This window comes from Mustela erminea, chromosome 12, assembly GCF_009829155.1.
Source record: "Mustela erminea isolate mMusErm1 chromosome 12, mMusErm1.Pri, whole genome shotgun sequence".
NCBI classification, from domain to species: domain Eukaryota; kingdom Metazoa; phylum Chordata; class Mammalia; order Carnivora; family Mustelidae; genus Mustela; species Mustela erminea.
This window is the reverse complement of record NC_045625.1, coordinates 34,806,653-34,823,129: the sequence shown is the minus strand read 5'-3', so window position 1 is coordinate 34,823,129 and position 16,477 is coordinate 34,806,653. Positions and strand designations below refer to the sequence as shown.

The following is a 16,477-nucleotide window of genomic DNA, read 5'->3' as shown; positions in this document are numbered from 1 at the left end:
AGCATGATGGAGATTGTTTTCTGGTGTTACTCTCTCTAAAGATCTCCATGATTCTAAAAGCTAGACTTGAACAACATCAAGAATGCTGTGAAGAAAGTAATAGTTTTTCTTCTTTTGTACTCTTCCCTCACTCTAAAATGCTTTTTTATACTTATTTTCCAGTCCTAGGGATGAGTAGGATAGGCTATGCATTCTAAATGTGAGATTGTCAACTTTATCGGAGCACTAGAGTCTCCTGGGTACTTTAAACTAATCCCAGTGCCTAGGTCCCACCCCCAGAGATTATGATTTCATTGGTTTGGTGTGTGGCCTAAACATCAGAATTTTTAATAGCTTCCCAAATGGCAAAAATTTAGAGTAATACTTCTCAACTCCTACCAATATAAATTTTTGCCATTCAGAGTATGTTCTGATCGGCAGCATTAGCATCTCTTGGTGCTTGTCAGAAATGCAGACTCTCAGGCCCCACTTCAGACCTACTGAATCAGAATAATCTGCATCTTAGTAAAATCCCTGAGTGATTCCTATGTACATAAAAGCTTGAGAAGCATTGGTGTAAGTCAGTGGTTTTCAACTGGGAGTGATTTTGCCTCTCAGGGGACATTTTTGGTTGTCGCAACATGGGTACGTATACATGCTAATGGAATCTAGTGGTTAGAGGCTGGGATTCTGCTAAATATCTCACAATGCTCAGAATAGCCCTCATAAGAGAGAATTATGCAGGCCAAAGGCCAATAATGTTGAGGCTGAGAAATCTTGGTTTAGGTAGTCTAAGAGAATTCACATTGGTCCTAGTACTTTCCAGTTTAAATAGCTTCAGGGAATCCAGATTTGAGGTCCTCTGTGGTCTGTTATACTTTTTCTGGCACTTTGGGAGCCTTGCCTTTATTTTGGGGGCTGGTTAGACAGGACAGGGAGAAACCAGTTTAGTGACATCCATGCTGGTATGGTGCTGCTGATCTTTGTGCAGAGAGAGAAGCAATATTATTCTCAAATGTTTGACTCCTTGAACTCCCACTTTTATATCATTTATATGAGCTCTGTCTCTTTTTTTAAAAGATCTTATTTAGGGGCACTTGGGTGGCTCAGTTCTTGGGCGTCTGCCTTCGGCTCAGGTCATGGTCCCAGGGTCCTGGGATCGAGCCCCACGTGGGGTTTCCTGCTCAGTGGGAAGTCTGCTTCTCCCTCTCCCACTCCTTCTGCTTATGTTCCCTTTCTCATTGTATCTCTCTCTGTGTCAAATAAATAAATAAGGTCTTTATTTATGATCTCAGGGTTAAATAAATAAGACCTTATTTATTTATTTGAGACAGAGACAAATTTAGAGCAAGAGCTGGGACAGAGAGAGAAGGAGAAGCAGATTCCCACTGAGTGTGGAGCCTGACATGGGGCCAGATGAAGGGCTGGATCCCAGAACGCTGAGATCATGACCTGAGCCAAAGTCAGACACTTAACTGACAGAGCCACCCAGGTGCCCCATACATGAGTCCTCTAAACTGCTTTTTATATGCAGAAGTTAGAGTTTCATATGTGTTATGATTTTGAACTATCTCACCATGGCCCTCTTGAGACTCACAGTAGTGGTACTAGAGCTTCCTTCCACCTGACTGCATTCCTTACTTTTCCCCTCTCCTTCCAGCTGTGAGTGACTGTGAATTGTGGGAGCAGTCAGTCATCTGGTAGGGGGACTTCACTAGGGTTACACATGCCTATGAGAACCTATTCAGATCAGTCTCTTCCCCCACCCCTGCAGTGCAAATCGCCCTGTATTCTGGTGGCAAAAGTTTAAAGATTGAGGACCTCACAGCCAAGCTCAGGAAGGACAGTGAGCTATTCCTCAATTTCTCAAATGCTCTGTTCCAGTAACTGCCTGTCCTCAGCCCAAGGGCTTGGGCAGTTCTCTAACATGTAGTCTGTGTGAACAAGAACTGGGGATTTTAGAATGTTTCATTTTTTTAGGAATGGAGCCTTCTTTATGATAGATAGACCTGTTGTTTTACTTTCAGACATTTGACTTTCAAAACAGGGAGCTGCTGGAGACATGGGTTGTGTTAGACTTGTGGACTGATGTCACCTGAAAGTGTAGCTAGTGTGCCAATTCATCTGTTATTGAACACACAACTCCTCCATGTGTCTAATCGTAATGAGTAGTGTGCAGTGGCTATGGCAAAAAAGTTATTAAAAGGATGCCTTTTTGCTTCGGGATAAAGAGGGCTTAGAGTTGTAAAACTCCCAGGCAGGCTGAGAGGACTCCATCTAAAACTGTCCAGGTATTGTGTACAATCTAAGGAGGTGGCAACTTGTTTCTGAGCCATTGTCTGTAATCCGTGTATGGTATCTCTTTTACAAAGGTAGGACTCTCATACTGGAGAGTGATTGTGATTGTATAGTTTTTATCCACTTCCCAAGTACCTTCTCTATGAAACTTTTTCTGTCCTTCCTTCCAACCCATCCTGTCTGGATTAAAGGCAGCATTCTTTGATAATTTATCACAGAATTTTATACTTCCTCCACTAGATTGATAGGTCCATTATATAGATTTCAAAGATACATGCTGATTGTGGCTATCTAAAATATTAACTGATAAAATTTATTAGTGATAAGTTTTTATTTACATCTTTTTGGTAGTAGGCCTTTTTGGATCATGTGCCTTGTGAGGAGATACATGCATTAAATATTATTTAATTTATTAAAATTTAACACTCCTGTAGGGTAGAGTCACCTAGTTTTATGAGTCCATTATTTAGAAACTTCTAGTTATACATAGTGGATTGAACAGGTGTGTTTACATACAACACTTCTCTAAAACCTCACTAAAATAATAATAAAGAGATAAAAAGAAAAAATTCACAAGGATGTTGAGGATAAAAGAGGAGACAAAAAGTTACGTCAATAAAATTTGGGGAGGGGCGCCTGGGTGGCTCAGTGGGTTAAGCCGCTGCCTTCGGCTCAGGTCATGATCTCAGGGTCCTGGGATCGAGGCCCGCATCGGGCTCTCTGCTCAGCAGGGAGCCTGCTTCCCTCTCTTTCTCTCTGCCTGCCTCTCTCCATCTACTTGTGATTTCTCTCTGTCAAATAAATAAATAAAATCTTTAAAAAAAAAATAAAAAAAATAAAATTTGGGGAGTTATAAAATAGAGAAGCGGCATCTGACATAGCATTTTAGAAAAAAGCTGAAAGTTAAGTGTCTGCAGTGGGAAAGAAAAGAATATAAGCAAATTGATTAGAGCCTTAGGCTCCAGAAAGACTTAGGAATTAGAGGTACTAGGAGCCTCTGAAGTTGGGAAATAAGTAGGGTGGAAAATAGGAAGATCAGTTGAAAATCTGTACTAGAAGCAGTTGGACCCCAGGTCTCTTTCTCTACCTTGTGCTGCATGACATCCACCTCCTCCTTACCCCAGCAGGAAATGGGAGACAGTGAACAAGAGGAACTCATCTACCATACACAGCTTGGGTGGGGGTGATGAGCCATTCTGAAACGGACGCATAGCTACATGCAGTCTTCATATTCATGAGTGAACTGCTATCTCTAACCACCTTCCCTATTCAAGCCTGAGAATGTTGGAACCAAGATTTTATCCTGTTTGCAGTGGGGGTGGGGAAAATATTGGAAGATTCAATTCTAGGGAAAAGCCAAAGAGAGGACCTACTATACTAATGGTTGGGAGTTCAGATTCCTGTCTGTTCACCATAGAGAGAAGCCCCCAAGGTGATGAGCAGCCTCAGACTATACTGAGAGCCTTTAATTAACTGTGCTTTGTAATTCTTCATCTTTCAGTAGAGATAGGCGGCCAAAGCTTATCACACATTTGAGGAAAGCCTCTAACATGAAAATCAGAGATCAAAACAAATGGTGGGGGTGGTGAGGTGGGGGAGAAAGAAGAAAAGTAAAGATACTGAGAAATAAAAGATAAGCAGGGAATGGAAGAAAATGGCTTGAAGTGATAATTAATATTCCCAGAGATAAGAAAGGCTATTTCTTCTTTGAAATAGGAATAAGATGACTAAAAAGGAACATTTCAAGAGATAGCTCTTGAAAATTTAAGATATGACCACAGAAATGAAAAGCTTAGTAGAAATGATTGAAAGTAAAATTAAAGGAAAACCTCTTAAAAATAGAATCTAAGAACAAAGAGATAAATGAACAAATAGAAGAGAATGGGTAAGAAAGGTCCAACATACAAATAATAGAAGTTGCAGGAAGATAAAACAGAAGAAAGAAGGGAAGAAAACATAAAAAAATAATAATAATACAAGAAGAAATATTCCAGAACTGATGGTTTCTAAGTTAGTAAAACTGAGTTTTTTTTAAGCAGGAAGGGGTTTAGCCAGGTTTTGGAAATATGAATGAAAATAGATGAACACAAAGTGAATTTTCAGAAAACTGGGGAAAAGAGAATATTCAAAAAGTTTCCAGAGACCCCCCCCCCCCCAAAAAAAAGTCTCCAAAAGATCATAAAGAAAGGCCTGGAGTCAGAAAGACCTTGGATTTTTCAGTATCTGTACTAGAAATGAGAGGAGCATGGAACAATTTTTTCAAAACTGTGAAAATAATTGTCATCCTATAATTCTGTACTCAGCCCAACCAGAATCAAGTGTGAGCAGGGAATGCAGTCATTTGTCATAAATTCAGAGTCGCACAAGATTTACCTCCCATTCATCCACCCTCAGGGAATTACTGGAGGATGTATTCCACCCAGACAAGAAAGTATCCAAGAAAGAGGAATATTTAGGATCTGGGAAACTGGCGATACATTGTAGAATAGATGTGAAGGGAATCCCTAGACCAACAGTTGAGTTGCAGGTTGAGAAAGAAGCCAGACAAGAGTGGAGCATGGAGTGCTGACAGCAGGTGGAATGTCTCCAAAGGGGCAATGTTGGAGGAACGGATTAGCTGGTGTGTGTGGACTTGTCGAGGGGAGATGAAGAGGGCTGGGGAGTGTGGAGTTGAGTTAGTAAGACGAGCAGCTGCCCCTTTTTTATTTTGAACTTAAGGAAAAACCAAGATACAAAAGAAGGAAATACAAGGGTAGTACCCCCTGTGGTTTAGCTGCAGTTCCATATTGGTTGTTAGGATATTAGAATATTTATCTACTCATTAGTAAAGAATTTCTACTTGGAATGCCCTCCCCGTTGTCCACCACATCCCTCAGGTCCCCTGGGCACCTCCCTCCCGTCTCCCCTGGGACCCAGTGTTTAAAAGTTTCATGATTGGGACACCTGGGTGGCTCAGTTGGTTAAGCAGCTTCCTTCGGCTCAGGTCATGATCCCAGCATCCCGGGATCGAGTCCCACATCTGGCTCCTTGCTCCGCAGGGAGCCTGCTTCTCCCTCTGACTCTGCCTTCCACTCTGTCTGCTTGTGCTTGCTCTCGCTCTCTTTTTGACAAATAAATAAATAAAATCTTTAAAAAAATAAAAAATAAAAGTTTCATGATCTTCATGGCAGGGTGCCCCAGGACCCTACTCCCCTCTCAGCCTCTGTTCTAATTGCATAGAGTCAGGGTACCAATGAAATATTGTGAACATTACCCCTATTCAGTTGTTAATACTAGTTTACATAATCATGATAGTATAAATATTGATTTAACTAAAAATTGTGATAAAATTATAGTACGAGGATGCAAGGAAGCAGAATGTATGGGGCAGGAAGGGGTTGTAGTAGATCTAAATCCTTATTTCCCATACTAGGAAATTCATAGATAATATCTGAAGCTGAAAAAAAATTAAAGCTGTATAAGCAACAGAGAAACATAGAAGAAATAGCTATAAGTATTTAAAAGTGGTTCCCTGGGGCTCCTGGGTGGCTCAGTGGGTTAAAGCCTCTGCCTTCGGCTCAGATCATGATCTCAGGGTCCTGGGATCGAGCCCCACATCAGGCTCTCTGCTTGCAGGAGCCTGCTTCCCCCTATCTCTCTGCCTGCCTGCCTCTCTGTCCACTTCTGGTCTCTATCTGTCAAATAAATAAATAAAATCTTTAAAAAAAAAAAAGGAGGGGGTTCCCTCTGAGGAGTAGAAACTGTGTGTGAGAGAAAAAGAGTTGGTATAGGGGATTGCTTTTTTTCCTGAATGGAAAAAAAAATAATGTAAAATAAATCATTATTTCTGAAAACTAACTTTACTATTCTAAACAACTTGATTTTCTTTTTTCCAGTGGCAGTATGATCACCTCACCGCTACCTATCTTCTTCTTCTGGCCAAGAAGGCTCGGGGAAGACCAGTTCGTTTAAGGCTTCCTTCTTTTTCCTGTGGACTAGCCAATATCACCCCACTCACAAACATCAAGGTAAATGTTAGAACCTTTTTTTTTTTTTTTTAAGATTTTATTTATTTAGGGGCACCTGGGTGGCTCAATGGGTTAAAGCCTCTGCCTTTGGCTCAGGTCATGATCCCAGAGTCCTGGGATTGAGCCCCACATCAGGCTCTCTGCTCTGCGGGGAGCCTGCTTCTCCCTCTCTCTCTGCCTGGCTCTCTGCCTCCTTGTGATCTCTGTCTGTCAAATAAATAAATAAAATCTTTAAAAAAAAAAAGGGATTTTATTTATTTATTTGATAGCACAAGCAGGGGCAGCTTCAGGCAGAGGGAGAGAAATGCAGAAATGATAGAACTTTTTGAGTGAACACCGACTACTCTCTTTTTTTTTCTTTTTTTAACAGAGAGAGAGGGAGAATCTTTTTTAAAATTCATTTATTTATTTATTATATATATATAGAGAGAGAGAGAGCGCGCGCGCGCACGAGCGAGCACGTGTGCATGCGCACATAGTGGGAGGGGCACAGGGAGAGACTCTTCAAGCAGACTCCCTGCTGAGCTCGGCGTCCAACTCAGGACTCCATCTCACCACCCATGAGATCATGGTCATGAGATCATGACCTGAGCTGAAACCAAGAGTCATAGGCTAAATGGATTGAGCCTCGTTCAGCAGCCTTGTGCTTGCTCCATTCATGAGTGGATATACCACTGGTGTCAGGGAGCCAGAGGAAAGACGTTTTATGATTTAAATATTTTTGGTGGGGGGGGGGATAAAATTTAAATAAGTAAGTAAATAAATAAATAAATATTTTTGGTGAAGAAAATGGGAAATTCTGAACTTGAACCCTAAAAATCTGAATGTTAACATGGCACTGAAATAATCCTCTCCTCCCCTCTGTTTTTCACAAAAGTAATTTCTTTCTTTCTTTCTTTCTTTTTTAAAGATTTTTTTTTTTTAAGTTATTTATTTATTTATTTATTTTTTATTTTTTAAAGATTTTATTTATTTGACACAGAGAGAGACCACAAGTAGGCAGAGAGGCAGGCAGAGAGAGAGGAGGAAGCAGGTTCCCTGCTGAGCAGAGACCCTCTGATGCGGGGCTCGATCCCAGGACCCTGAGATCATGACCTGAGCCGAAAGCAGAGGCTTAAGCCACTGAGCCACCCAGGCATCCCACAAAAGTAATTTCTGATTGTTGCAGAAAAATTTTAAGCCACAGATAAGCCAAAGGAAAATAGAACTTATCTATGAACCTACTACCTATAGGTTTTATTTGACTGCATCTTTCCAGTCTTTTTTAGTATGCTTATTTACATAATTTATGTATATGCAAGTGCTTTTAAAAGATACTGTATCTTGGGTTGTGGATAAAAATTTTAAATATTGTTGGGACTAAGATTTCTGGAAAAGGATATATTATACTTTATATTATAGACATGAAATATTTTAATGAATATTTTGATAGTCCTTTATGTTGATTGTTTAGGTTTGTTTTGAGCAGTAGTTATAGCTTATGTAATTCAAATTCCTTGTATGAGTTTGTTGTGACCATATAAGTTTTTTTATTTTTGTCTTCTTTGTCTCATTTTTCTTTGTCATGAGCATTTAGAATGGTAGAGAAGCTTTACAGTTTTGGAAGCACCTGGATCATTCCTAAGCGTTCACATGAGTCTCTGTCTTTTGTCTGATTCTTTGTTACCTAAGTTCTGCCTTTCACATCATTTGCTGGCTGGGTGTGGTTCTTTGTAATATAATAAGTCTTCCCTTCAGTTAATTTAGGTTGCAACTTAAGTTATTCTAGCACTAGCAAATTGTACTTTTATTATTCTCAGAGAGAGGTGGTTATCTCTCTTAATGGAATCCAGTATACCCTAAATGACTACGTAGGTGAGGTGATTTTATTTCTTTAGGTCTCAAAACTCTGTTAAAAAAAAAAAAAGCCACCTTTTTCATGATCTTGTGTTGAGTCTTCCTCTGACCCGCCTGAATTCCTTTAATGCTTCATTTAACTCTCTTTTTGGCACTTGTCAATCATGTGTTGCAGATATAAGGGATTTTATGTTCTTCCCAAATCCTGCCAGTCCCTTCTTCCCTTCCTAGTTGATATCTTGATCAAACTAAACACGAAAAGTGTCAGTAGCTGTTATGTAAGGGAATCTTGGGAGTGAGATATGTCATTCCTCGGTTGGTTTTCTGGTTTGTTCTTGGAGAGCTTTACTGGATTGGTGAATACCCCGTGCGCAGACAGATCTTTCATGCATGGACTTCATGAGTTGTCCTGTCACTCCTCCTGCCCACATTGCCAGACCCTTGAAACTCTCAGACTGAAGTGAATCCCTTTAGGTTCAGGAGGACACAAAACCATGAACTCTGTTTCTGATCAAGGTAGTTTCAGAAAGGAAGTAGATAAGTCTGTACTTATAATAAATTCTAATTTCATCTTAAATTATATATAAATCATGCATATTAAATTATAATAAACTTTATTAATAAACTTTAGCTAAATTTTTACATTTATGACACCATAGTTAACAGGCCTGAGACATTTTCCTAAGCCTTTGAATTTTCTTACATCTGGATTGGCCTGATAACAATTTATCTGCTTATAACATTTATGAAGTATTCAAGTGGAAAAGATCTGGGAAGATACTTATTCTTCTCTTTCAACTAATGAGCTTTGACCCTAATCATGTAATTACTTGGGCATTTATGTTATTTAATCAATTTTTATGATAGGTAGACATTTTAATGACAAAAAAATGGAGCAGAAATCAAATTTTGGGTTTTCTGATTTTATGCAAATCACTGAAGCTTGAAACAAGGTTCCTTTGTACTCTTCTTGATAGAATCATCCCTTTTCTCTGGGGTGTTGTTTATAAAAAGCAGGTAATCCTGAACTATTAATCAATAGATGGCATTTTCAGTGAAAGCATAATATAGTCAAGAATCATAAAGAATCATAAAAGACTACATCATCAACATATCATTAGCATTTTCAGCCCCATGCTTGCTCTATAACAGTTCAGTTGAGGCAAGACATACATAAAGATAGCACTATGCTGGAATAATAGATGTTGGGTGCCAATAAGGGGCTAGAGGTGTGCTCTAGTGGGTTTAGGAAGGTTTAGGAAGGGAGTGATCACCATAGATGACCCAAACTGGATCCATAGTCAAGTCTAGAAAAAATGGAAAAGCAGGAACACAGTATTCACTAATGAATTAGCAAAATCTCAGGCACCTAAATGTGCTTTATATATTCTGTTTGCAGTCACTAGACTTTGGTTGAGATGGAGGGATCAAGTAGGGGCAAAGTGAGAGGAAGAGAAGGAGGAGGTGAGCTGCGAGAATAGGAGAGATCTAGATTGTAGAGAACCTTGAAATGCCATATCAGAAGGGTTAAGTTAGACTTTATGCTATAGATAATGGGAGCCATTGATTTTTGAACAAGATAGAATAAGTCACTAGCATGACAGTAATTTAGAAATATTTATCCACACTTGTTCAGTTAAGAATGTGTATGTTGTTACTCCCTTCTACAGCCCCCATGACAGCCATCATTCATTCAACACTGCTTTCTCCTCACTGAACTTAGATTTAGCTTTAGTATTTTTCTCCACCTAGCACTCCATGTAGCTAGTTCTAGTTCATGATAATTGGAGATCTCTGTCATTTCTGGCTGAGAGGGTGGAAACATTGGTGGCACAGACCATACCGCCTATTTGAATAGTTCATGTCTGAGATGTGTCCATGAATTGGAGCAATGGCAGTGAAACTGGGAAGTACATGATGAGGTGTGAAGAACTCAAGTAAAATTGTTTGGCCAGCTAAACTTGATGTTGAAGGGAAGGAGAGAGAAATAAAAAATCCAATTATAGGGGCACCTGGGTGGCTCAGTGGGTTAAGTCTCTGCCTTCGGCTTAGGTCATGATCTCAGGGTCCTGGGATCAAGCCCCGCCTTGGGCTCTCTGCTCATTGGGGATCCTGCTCCCCACCCCCACCTGCCTCTCTGCCTACTTGTGATCTCTGTCTCTCAAATAAATAAATAAAATCTTTAAAAAAAAATCCGATTATACTTCATAGTCTTAGGATTTAGAGTATGTCTAGTATACCCTTAATTTGTAGAGGGGGAAGAATGAGGGAAAATAAATGACTCTAGTGGTATTGTTAGCACAGGATCCCAAATATTCTGTCCCCAGGAGATGTTTCATGGAGCTAGTTTATTCCTAGGAGAAATTACTGCATACTCTGTATGTACTAACAACAAAGAACCTAAGTCATTTCCCTTCTGTTTACTATTTTGTTGGAGCCTTTTTTTTTTTTTTTTAAGATTTATTTATTTATTTGAAGTGGGGGGCAGAGGAAAAGGGAGAGAGAGAATCCTGGAGCAGATGCCCCCTGATTGTGGAGCAAGTCTTAATCCTAGGATTCAGAGATCAGGATTTGAGCTGAAATCAAGAGTCAGATGCTTCACTGACTGAGCCACCCAGGTGCCCCTTTAGACCTTTTTATGTTATTTGTGTGCTGTTACAGTGATTATCTGATGATAATAAGCAAAATAGTATGGCATATAATGTAAAAATGTTCCAAGACATGTTATTTGAGAGTCCAAGATTCTCTTACATAATAATTTGTATTAGAGCTTTTTGACTTTTTATTTTCTGTCCTAGATGGTGAGCTCCTTCAGATACTGTCTTCTTTGTTTCTGCTTCCAGGGCCTTGCCCTGTGCCTTGAACATACTCTTTTTTTTTTTTTTTTAATTTTTTATTTCTTTTCAGCGTAACAGTGTTCATTGTTTTTGCACCACACCCAATGCTCCATGCAATCCGTGCCCTAATACCCACGACCTGGTTCCCCCAACCTCCCACCCTCTGCCCCTTCAAAACCCTCAGATTGTTTTTCAGAGTCCTTAGTCTCTCGTGGTTCACCTCCCCTTCCAATTTCCCTCAACTCCCTTCTCTTTTAAAAATTGAATCACGTTGGTGTTGTCTCTAAGTTTTTCTGGTTTTCAATAGCCAAAGAATCTGAGTCTAGAAGATATGACGACAAGTGATGAAAACCATGTACCTGGATTGATGGACTATGACTGGTGTAGAGACAGTCCATCAGCAGGTGTGGCCACTCCTCAAACACCACAGGTTAGTTGTTTGTATTACTATTCAAAGCGGTGTATGTCTTAGTTATGAAAACATCTAGACTCTCATTGGGTGTGTGTAGTAGTTCCTTGTAATATGCAGTATTGTGTATGTGCTTGGAAATTTAATGAATTCCTAAGCCATTGAAAACATTAATGAGAGATTGTTGGAATATGTATGAAAGGGAAGCCAGTTATTTCCAAGTTGAAGAAAGCCAAGATCCCATTTTGGAGCACTTTACTGCTTCTCGTTTTGCTTTTTTCTCCCCTTCTTTCCCTTCCCCTCTTTCGCCTCCCTTTCTTTCATCTCCCCTCTCCCATTCCAAAAATGAGGTCTAGCTTACATGTGGTTAATTATTCACCATTTCAGTCTACAATTCTCTGTGTTTTGACAAATGCATACAGTCATGTAACCACCATCAAAATCAAGAACTGTTCTGTTTCTCCCCGAAATGCCCTCATGCTTCTTCGTCGTCAACTCCATATTCCCCCCCAACTCAGAGAAGCAACTGATCTGTTCTTTTTTCCTTTTGATAATATATATATATATTTTTTTAATCTTACTGGTGAAAAATCTTATTGGTGTTCGTTGAACTTATGGGATGTACAATGAATGTTATTCCTCCGCTGTCTTTGAGGGGCCACACGGAGCACGCTCCTTCCTCCAGCGGTGAAATACAGGAGTAGGGATGCTTGTTTCTGCTCGGGAGTCCCACTAGACACTTAAATCCAGGGCTTTTTTTTTTTTTTTTTTTTAAATATTTATTTATTTGAGAGCCAGAGAGAAACAATGAAAGAGAGAGAGCATGAGAGAAGAGAAGTCAGTGGGAGAAGCAGACTTCTGCTGAGCAGGAAGCCCGATGCGGGACTCGATCCCGGAATTCCAGGATCATGACCTGAGCCGAAGGCAGTCACTTAACCAACTGAGCCACCTAGGCTCCCCAAATCCAGGGCTTTTACTGGGGCCTGGTTACACAGGCTCTTTGTCAGTGCTATCAGTCATAATCACATAAATTCTAGACTACTAGAAGGAAAGCTGATATTCATCATAAATCACACTGCTTGTAGTCTGTACAACCTGGTACGGCAGGGTTCGGTGCCCCAGCTATACAAACAGGTACAAACAGACTTGTGTTCGGAACTTTCTAAAAGCTCACTTCCCAGATTCCAGCCAGGACCTACTATGCTAACTCTTGTGCACAGCAAGGCCCTTGTTATATATGTGTAAGAGTCCTACTGTGTGTAGGGCGCCTGGGTGGCTCAGTGGGTTAAGCCGCTGCCTTCGGCTCAGGTCATGATCTCAGGGTCCTGGGATCGAGTCCCGCATCGGGCTCTCTGCTCAGCAGGGAGCCTGCTTCCTCCTCTCTCTCTGCCTGCCTCTCTGCCTACTTGTGTTCTCTGTCCAATAAATAAATAAAATCTTTAAAAAAAAAAAAAAGAGTCCTACTGTGTGTATACTTGGGAGAGGAATGAGTATCTTCAACCTTACCAGCCACTTTTCCCTCCAAGTGGTTGTATTAATTATACTTCAACCAGCAGTAGAAGCATGTTGCCATTGCTCCACATATTTAAATATCTGATGAGTATAAAGTTATATCTCCACTGTTGAAAAGTCCATTCTTCCACCACTGGATCTACAGTGGTATTTCAGTCATATATCAAGTTGTTGGAGTGTGTTTATTTATGGGTTATATTTTTGTTTTATTGGTTTATTTTCACTAATACTAGACTTCTTAATTACTTTAATTTTATAATTGTTCTTCTATCTAGTTGGCCAGTTTCCTCCCATCTTATTCTTCTTTAGGAAGTCTTAGCTATTCTTGTCCCTATGCATTTCCGTATACATTATAGAATCATTTTGACAAATTTCACATATACTCAAATGTTGAAATTGCATTGAATTTAAGATTCAATTTGGGAAAAATTGAAATCTGGACCCTCAAATCCCCCTATCCATAAACACAGTACATCTCTTAATTTATTAGGTTTTAGATAATGGCTTTCAATAAACTTTTACAAATATCCCCCAAAAAAGTTTATATTTTTTTTATTAGATTTATTCCTAAGTACTCTTTTTTTTTTTTCCTGCTGTTGGGATGGTAGGTGTTTTAAAATCATATTTTCTATTACTGGTGTAGGGATATGAAATTGATTTTTATGTATTGATCTTATATTCAACAACTTTCCTAAACTCTTAAATTCTTGTAATGTGTTGTTTGTTTGATTTTTTGAGAGAGAGTGAGTGTGTGAGCTGGGGGTGGGATTTGGGGAAGGGGCAGCAGGAGAGAATCTTGAACAGACTCTATGCTGAGTGGGGAGCCCAGTGCAAGGCTCGATCTCACAACCTTGAGATCACAAACCTGAGCCAAAACCAGGAGTCGGAGGCTTAACCATCTGAGCCACCCAGCCTCCCCTGTCTGTATATTTTTTGAGTGTTCTGTGTAAAAAAGTATATCATCTGTGTATGGCAATTTTGTTTCTTCCTTTCTAATTCTTATGCCTTTAATATCCTCTCTTTTATTACTATACTTAGTAGGCCTAGCAATATAGCAGACAGTCTGTGTTCTTCCCAATCATAAAAATAAATAAACAAACAAATAAATAAATAAAGTTGCTTTTTATCATTAACTATGTTTGTTCTCTCTTTCTTTCTCTCTCTCTCCCTCTTTTACCTTCCCCCTCCCCCTCTCCCTCACTCTCTTTCTCCCCGTCCTTGTCATTCTTCCTCTCTTCACTGCACCTCCCGCCTCTTACTTATCAGGTTAAGACATGTTCTTCATTTAGTCCCATTTTGCTAAGGTTAGTTTAAAAATCATGAATCTCTGTTGCAGTAAACAAATTAGGTAAACTTTACTTACTAAGATAATCATCTGTTTTTGTTCCTTTCATTAATGGAGTATGTTACATGTTATATGAATACTTTAAAAAAATTTTTTTAAAAGATTTTATTTATTTGATAGAGATCACAAGTAGTCAGAGAGGCTGGCAGGGAGAGAGGAGGAAGCAGGCTCCTCGCCGAGCAGAGAGCCCGATGTGGGGCTTGATCCCAGGACCCCGAGACCACAACCTGAGCCGAAGGCAGAGGCTTTAACCCACTGAGCCACCCAGGTGCCCCATCAATACTTTTGATATTAAACCAGTCTTGTATTCTTTATATAAGCCCAGTTTACTATTTTTTTAATACATTGCTGGGTTTAGTTTGCTAAAATTTGTTTAGAATTTTTGCTTCTATGTTCTTAAATGAAATTGGCCTATAACTTTTTTCTTCTGAAAATTTTATTTTTATTATTACAGAAGTAATATATGGATATATTCATCCTGCAAAACATTCAAACAATATAGAACAATGTCAAATAATGAGTGAAAGGCTTTTTTTCTCCTTTTCTTGCTTTCCATCCCATTCTGTATTAATCTTATCTGATTTGGGTATTATGATTATATTAGTTTTCTAAAATGAATTGGAATGTGTTCCTTTCCTTTTTAATTCTCTGGAATGGTTTAAGAACTAGGTATTATATTATCCTTGAATGCAGGTAGGACCATGCAGGTAGTATGAATTCGGTTCCCAAACCTATGCGAAATTACAGATTATTAAAGGAGACTTTTGGGGATGCCTGGGTGGCTCAGTCGGTTAAGCTGCTGCCTTCAGCTCTGGTCATGATCTCAGGGTCCTGGGATCGAGTCCCACATTGGGCTCTTTGCTCAGTGCGGAGCCTGCTCTTTCTGCCTCTGCCTGCCTCTCTGCCTGCTTGTGCTCCCCACCCCCAGACAAATAAATAAATAAATAAAATCTTTTAAAAAAAAAATAAATAAAGGAGACTTTTGCTTTACATAAACCCAGAGTCAAGGCCAGGACAGACACATTTTTGCACAAAACTCCTTTCCAGGGCAGAATTATATTTAATTCTTCCTTTCATTTTAGTTACAGCCCCTTTTGGTTTTTCTTGAGAGCTTTAGTTCTAGGTCTAAGGCTTCCATGCTGTTAAAACCCATTCTGTCATTTATCTGACATAGTAGGTAGTTACCCTTAGAGCAGTGGACAGTTAGTTTCAGCCTTGATTACTTCTCTGGATTCATGCTCCTCTTTTTAGTTTGCCCTCTGAGGATTTTCCTTACTTTTGTGGCAAGCTCAACCATAAATTCAGAAGGATTAAAAAGTATTTTGTATCCAACATTTCTGTTAGAGTATTTTCACATGGTTTTTCTGCTCTAATCATTGACTAAACTTTCATTTTTTGATACGTGTTAGAGACAGACCATGGCAATCTAGGCATGGGAAACAATTCTTAGGGATTTATTTGTGGCCTCTCTCAGTATTGCCTAGATCTGGGTATGTTTAACATTTGACCTGAAACATGTTGAAATGATCCGTCAATAGAACAGACTAAAGTGATCTACATGTACTGAAGAGAACTGAATATTACATTTTCAAATTTCCTGATATTGCCAATAATGTCCTTTTGAGAGTATTTCATTTTAATAAAAATGGTGCAAGGTAATTTGCAAATGATTAAGGCATGTTGTAGAGAAATTGACTTTTCTTCTTCATCAGTGTGCTTTATCCAGGAACTTTTTTTTTCCAGTTTGCCAAGCATTGGACAGAATCAAATGGTCTGGAATCTAAATCATTAACTCCAGTATTATGCAGAGCATCTGCCAATAAGTTAAAGAACAAAGAGAATGTACCTACGCCTAAGTCTGCTGTAAAGGATGATGACTGCTTTGTATTTCCTGAGCCGAAGACTCCAGTTAATAAGAACCAGTATAACAGAGAAATACTCTCCACACCAAATCATTGCACTACACCCTCAAAAGGTATTTGTATGTGGACTAATCAGGGGTACAATACTTTAAATTCCATTCTGCTTACCATCTAAATAAACCTGTAACAGGTCAAAAATGACTAGCATTGCTCTCAGGAATTTCTGCTTTTTTATCATACGTTATTTGCATTGGTTGAAATGAAAGCATTTTAGTCAACTTCTAATTTTTCTTAAGTGATTTTTTTTTTCTTTTTCACTTATATGGAGTTGAATTATAGCATCATAGAATATCAAAGCCAAAAAGCAAGTTGGAGCTCATCTCATTCACCTG

At 39.2% G+C, this 16,477-nt stretch overlaps 1 protein-coding gene across 1 annotated transcript in view; it reads left to right on the top strand.

The window, feature by feature from the left end:
• Window positions 1-16,477, top strand: part of MELK (maternal embryonic leucine zipper kinase) — an 89,991-nt gene that overhangs the window by 58,953 nt on the left and 14,561 nt on the right. The window contains 3 exon segments of the mRNA XM_032308332.1: window positions 6,153-6,284; window positions 11,265-11,387; window positions 15,967-16,198. Of these exon segments, the coding sequence (XP_032164223.1) occupies window positions 6,153-6,284; window positions 11,265-11,387; window positions 15,967-16,198 (487 nt within the window).